This window comes from Hemibagrus wyckioides, linkage group LG14, assembly GCF_019097595.1.
Source record: "Hemibagrus wyckioides isolate EC202008001 linkage group LG14, SWU_Hwy_1.0, whole genome shotgun sequence".
Lineage (NCBI taxonomy): Eukaryota > Metazoa > Chordata > Actinopteri > Siluriformes > Bagridae > Hemibagrus > Hemibagrus wyckioides.
Window position 1 is genome coordinate 24,908,012 of NC_080723.1, and position 7,388 is coordinate 24,915,399.

The window sequence follows — 7,388 nt, forward strand, 5'->3', positions numbered from 1 at the left end:
AGCATCAGGAGACACCGAGGACTGAAGGCCTGGTCTTCGCAGAAAGCAGAGGTCACGAAGTTTGCAGAGTACATCATCATGCAGGTTAGTAACTGCATGATTTATGAGCTGTAGTATCGTCTGGCAGTCATTTACATGAACACCACTGTCTTTGGTGTCCATGCACCTTGAAATTCGGGCTAAAACAAAGATATAGCACCATTTTGGTTCTGGAGTGGCCGCTGCGTGCTACTGCCGCGCCGCCATCTTGGAACACCATTCCACGTGATGTAAAAGAAAACATTATTCATCAGACCAGGCCACCTCCTTCCATTGCTCTGTGGTCCAGTTCTGATGCAATTTGATCAACAGTAGCTCGTCTGTTGGATCGGATCACACGGGCCAGCCTTCACTCCCCACGTGCATCAATGAGCCTTGACCACCCATGACCCTGTCACCGGTTCATCACTGTTCCTTCCTTGGACCACTTTTGATAGATACTGACCACTGCAGACCGGGAACACCCCACAAGAGCTGCAGATTTGGAGATGCTCTGATCCAGTGGTCTAGCCATCACAATTTGGCCCTTCATCAAACTCACTCAAATCCTTACACTTGTCCATTTTTCCTGCTTCTAACATCAACTTTGAGGACAAAATGTTGACTTGCTGCCTAATATATCCCACCCACTAACAGGTGCCATGATGAGGAGATCATCAGTCTTATTCACTTCACCGGTCAGTGGTGTATATATATATATATAAAAGCACATGTTAAAGTGGTCGCAGCTGCTCTATTTAACAAATCAAACTGGACCCAATAAACAAGTCTAATCAGCTTTAATAAGTGAGTCACATGACTCTATAGAACAACACCAAGGAGCTCTATCACATCAGTGTAAACAGGTTGATTTAACATTTACCTTATTGTCTAGATCAAACAGATACGAATCATCTTCCCTCACATCTGCTTCTGCATCAGAGATCAGTTCCCCAACATACCTACACACACACACACACACACACACACAGAGTTCAAAGGAAGAATGGAAAAAAACAACACATAAGGAAAGGTAAGGAAGAAAGCATACTGACTCGCAGATGAAGCTTCCCTGAGGAATGTCCTGAAGAGCTCGGACTCCCCAGCCCATCTTCTCAGTGCGGTACAGCTGTAAACGTACCCTTACACACACACACACACACACACACACACACACACACACACACGCACAGTACTGAACATACATAGCAGGTTTAAAGAGAACACTGAGATATATACAGCAGTGTGATGTTTATATGTTCTCTGATGTCACAGGGCATGGTGACTGGCTGGAGCAGTGTGATGTGATTGGTTAGAGTGGTGTGATGTGATTGGCTCACTTGATTCCGGCCTGTACCACTCGGTTCTTGCAGCTCTTGTGACAGGAGCAGGCAAGATTACACTCAAAGATCAGAGGAGGCTCGATCTTATTAAACTCCTGCAGCAGACGCTGATCCTGTCACACAACACACACATACACAAATTAACACACACACACACAATTTAACACACACATACACAATTTAACACATACACAAATTAACACACACACACACAATTTAACACATACACAAATTAACACACACACACACAATTTAACACACACACACACAATTTAACACATACACAAATTAACACACACACACACAATTTAACACACACATACACAATTTAACACATACACAAATTAACACACACACACAATTTAACACATACACAAATTAACACACACACAATTTAACACACACAAATTAACACACACACAATTTAACACACACATACACAATTTAACACATACACAAATTAACACACACACACAATTTAACACATACACACAATTTAACACACACACAATTTAACACATACACAAATTAACACACACACACAATTTAACACACACACAAATTAACACACACACACAATTTAACACACATACACAATTTAACACATACACAAATTAACACACACACACACACAATTTAACACATACACAAATTAACACACATACACAATTTAACACATACACAAATTAACACACACAATTTAACACATACACAAATTAACACACACAATTTAACACATACACAAACACACACACACACAATTTAACACATACACAAATTAACACACACACAATTTAACATATACACAAATTAACACATACACAAATTAACACACACACACACACAATTTAACACATACACAAATTAACACACACACACAATTTAACACATACACAAATTAACACACACACACACACAATTTAACACACACAAATTAACACACACACACACACAATTTGACACATACACAAATTAACACACACACAATTTAACACATACACAAATTAACACACAAATTAACACACACACTAACACATACGCAAATTAACACACAATTTAACACATACACAAATTAACACACACACAATTTAACATACACAAATTAACACACACAAACACACACACAATTTAACACACACAAATTAACACACACACACACAATTTAACACATACACAAATTAACACACACACACACAATTTAACACATACACAAATTAACACACACACACACACACACACAAATTAACACACACACACACACACAATTTAACACATACACAAATTAACACACACACACACACACACAATTTAACACATACACAAATTAACACACAAATTAACACACACACTAACACATACGCAAATTAACACACACACACACACACACACAATTTAACACATACACAAATTAACACACACACACAATTTAACACATACACAAATTAACACACACACACAATTTAACACATACACAAATTAACACACACACACACACACACAAATTAACACACACACACACAATTTAACACATACACAAATTAACACACACACACACACACACACAAATTAACACACACACACACACACACAATTTAACACATACACAAATTAACACACACACACACACAATTTAACACATACACAAATTAACACACAAATTAACACACACACTAACACATACGCAAATTAACACACACACACACACACACACAATTTAACACATACACAAATTAACACACACACACACACACAAATTAACACACACACACACACACAATTTAACACACACACAAATTAACACACACACACACACACAATTTAACACATACACAAATTAACACACACACACACAATTTAACACACACACAAATTAACACACACACACACACACAATTTAACACATACACAAATTTACACACACACACACACACAAATTAACACACACACACACACAATTTAACACACACAAATTAACACACACACACACACAATTTAACACATACACAAATTAACACACAAATTAACACACACACACACACACACAAATTAACACACACACACACACACACACACACACACACACAATTTAACACATACACAAATTAACACACACACACACACACAATTTAACACATACACAAATTAACACACAAATTAACACACACACTAACACATATGCAAATTAACACACAATTTAACACATACACAAATTAACACACAATTTAACACATACACAAATTAACACACACACACACACACAATTTAACACATACACAAATTAACACACACACACAATTTAACACACACAAATTAACACACAAATTAACACACACACTAACACATACGCAAATTAACACACACAATTTAACACATACACAAATTAACACACACAATTTAACACATACACAAATTAACACACACACACACACAATTTAACACATACACAAATTAACACACACACAAAATTTAACACATACACAAATTAACACACACACAATTTAACACATACACAAATTAACACACACAATTTAACACATACACAAATTAACACACACACACACACAATTTAACACATACACAAATTAACACACACACAAAATTTAACACACACAAATTAACACACACACACACACACAAATTAACACACACACACACACAATTTAACACATACACAAATTAACACACACACACACACACAATTTAACACATACACAAATTAACACACAAATTAACACACACACTAACACATACGCAAATTAACACACACACACACACAATTTAACACATACACAAATTAACACACACACACACAACACACACACACACACACACAATTTAACACATACACAAATTAACACACAAATTAACACACACACACACACACACAAATTAACACACACACACACAATTTAACACATACACAAATTAACACACACACACACACACAATTTAACACATACACAAATTAACACACAAATTAACACACACACTAACACATATGCAAATTAACACACAATTTAACACATACACAAATTAACACACACAATTTAACACATACACAAATTAACACACACACACACACACAATTTAACACATACACAAATTAACACACACACACAATTTAACACACACAAATTAACACACAAATTAACACACACACTAACACATATGCAAATTAACACACACAATTTAACACATACACAAATTAACACACACAATTTAACACATACACAAATTAACACACACACACACACACACAATTTAGCACATACACAAATTAACACACACACACAATTTAACACATACACAAATTAACACACACACACAATTTAACACACACAAATTAACACACACACACACAATTTAACACACACATACACAATTTAACACATACACAAATTAACACACACACACAATTTAACACATACACAAATTAACACACACACACAATTTAACACATACACAAATTAACACACACACACAATTTAACACATACACAAATTAACACACACACACAATTTAACACACACATACACAATTTAACACATACACAAATTAACACACACACACACAATTTAACACATACACAAATTAACACACATACACAATTTAACACATACACAAATTAACACACACAATTTAACACATACACAAATTAACACACACAATTTAACACATACACAAACACACACACACACAATTTAACACATACACAAATTAACACACACACAATTTAACATATACACAAATTAACACATACACAAATTAACACACACACACACACAATTTAACACATACACAAATTAACACACACACACAATTTAACACATACACAAATTAACACACACACACACACACACACAATTTAACACACACAAATTAACACACACACACACACAATTTGACACACACAAATTAACACACACAATTTAACACATACACAAATTAACACACAAATTAACACACACACTAACACATACGCAAATTAACACACAATTTAACACATACACAAATTAACACACACACAATTTAACATACACAAATTAACACACACAAACACACACAATTTAACACACACAAATTAACACACACACACACAATTTAACACATACACAAATTAACACACACACACACACAATTTAGCACATACACAAATTAACACACACACACAATTTAACACATACACAAATTAACACACACACACAATTTAACACATACACAAATTAACACACACAATTTAACACATACACAAATTAACACACACACACACACAATTTAACACGTACACAAATTAACACACACACACACACAATTTAACACGTACACAAATTAACACACACACACACGATTGTCTCTTACCTTGTTATACCAGCAGCGGATGCTGAGTTGTCCACAGAGGCAGTTACTGGAGGAGCAGTCATCAGTACAGTTACAGTGCTACACACACACACACACACACACACACACACACACACCCCAAGTGGAGTCTAAATATAATGTTACCATAATAATCACATTATCTTCTCAGCACTAACGCTAACATCAGGTGTACATGTTAGCTTGTTATCTCAGCACCACCTACCTGCAGCAGTGTGTGTGTGTGTGCGTGTGTGCGTGTGTGTGTGTGTGTGTGTGTGTGCGTGTCTGTGTGTGTGTGTGTGTGTACCTGTAGATGAGTGATGTTGCGGTCGATGTTCATGGCGGAGGTCTCACAGTTCTCAGAGATGTATTTGTAGTCTGACGGACAGTCTTCATCATCCACACCGTTAACACACGGGATCGGTACGTTCTCATAACCCTGCGCCACGTCGCTACAGACACACACACAATTTCTTTATTTTCTTTTTACATTTATTCATTCATTCCAGTACAAAGGCTTCCGGTTTAAATTACAATGCCAAATGCTCCCGGTTCAGGTTCTACAGAATCTGGTCTCAGTAGCACAGGGGTTAGTCCTCAAAATAAAGAACAGAGTCCCAGTACCAAAGGTTCCAGCTCAAATAGCCAAGGGTCCAGCTGAAATAACAAAAGGAACCAATTTCTTCACCAAAGAATTCAGTTCCAAAAGCAAAGGTTACTTCCAGTACTACAGGATCCCAGTACCACAAGATACCAGTACCACTGCATTCAGCTCTAGAGTCAATATTTCCAGATACCAACTGAAAGGTTCCAGAGATATGATTATTAAAGGTGCCAGTTACAATCCATAAGGATCCAGTTTCAACCAGTCTGGTTAATAAATCTCCAGTTTCAACACCAGTACCAGTACTAAAGGTGCTCATTAAATACAGTACAAACATTTTCGAATCTGAAGGACAATGGTCCTCTATGTTCTCCATTTAAAACCGTCCAGTACCAAAATTACAGCTTCAGAATCAAAGGTTTAATTTCCATGAACAAATAAGCCAGTTCCAGTACCGAAAGGCTCCAGTTCCAGTAACAAACAGCTCAGCTCTAGTTAAAAGGAGAAGTTCACTTCCAGAACAAAACTCTACAGATCATTTCCTCACCCCCTCGTCATCCAAGATGTTCATGTCTGTCTGAAATGATGTGTTTTTTGAGGAAAACATGTCAGGATTTTTCTCCATATAGTGAACTTCAACGGTGCCCGTGACGCTGTATACCACGTGATCATGTCGGAAGGTCACACGTGACATAGGCGGAGCTACAGACCCAGTGTTTACAAAGCGACCAAGAACAAAGAACTAGGAAGTGCAAATCAGTCACACGCTCTTTACTAACAAAAAGGTACGTATAACTTTGTGTCGTTCCACACAACAACTTCAGAGCGCTCCTCCTTCTCCACGCTTGTAAACACTGGGTCTGTTGCTCCGCCTACATCACGCGTGACCTTCAGACGTGATTATGTAGTATGCAGTGTCGTGGACGCGCATCCCAGAGCTAGCACTAGATGAGCTTTTGTGGTTAAAAAGTATAAAATTGTTTAATTTTTATAAGAAATTGACCGATGTGTGTCTAGATAAGAGCCTTCTTCCTGGGCTGGGATGGAGGTTAAGAGCTCTTAGA

At 36.8% G+C, this 7,388-nt stretch overlaps 1 protein-coding gene across 3 annotated transcripts in view; it reads right to left on the bottom strand.

The window, feature by feature from the left end:
* ehmt2 (euchromatic histone-lysine N-methyltransferase 2) overlaps window positions 1-7,388 on the bottom strand; it is a 33,816-nt gene that overhangs the window by 6,589 nt on the left and 19,839 nt on the right. For all 3 annotated transcript variants that reach the window (XM_058408354.1, XM_058408352.1, XM_058408355.1), the window contains 5 exons: window positions 6,028-6,172; window positions 5,721-5,798; window positions 1,359-1,474; window positions 1,074-1,160; window positions 902-980 (listed from right to left, as the gene is read on the bottom strand). In XM_058408354.1, the coding sequence (XP_058264337.1) occupies window positions 902-980; window positions 1,074-1,160; window positions 1,359-1,474; window positions 5,721-5,798; window positions 6,028-6,172 (505 nt within the window). The remainder of the gene's footprint in view (window positions 1-901; window positions 981-1,073; window positions 1,161-1,358; window positions 1,475-5,720; window positions 5,799-6,027; window positions 6,173-7,388) is intronic.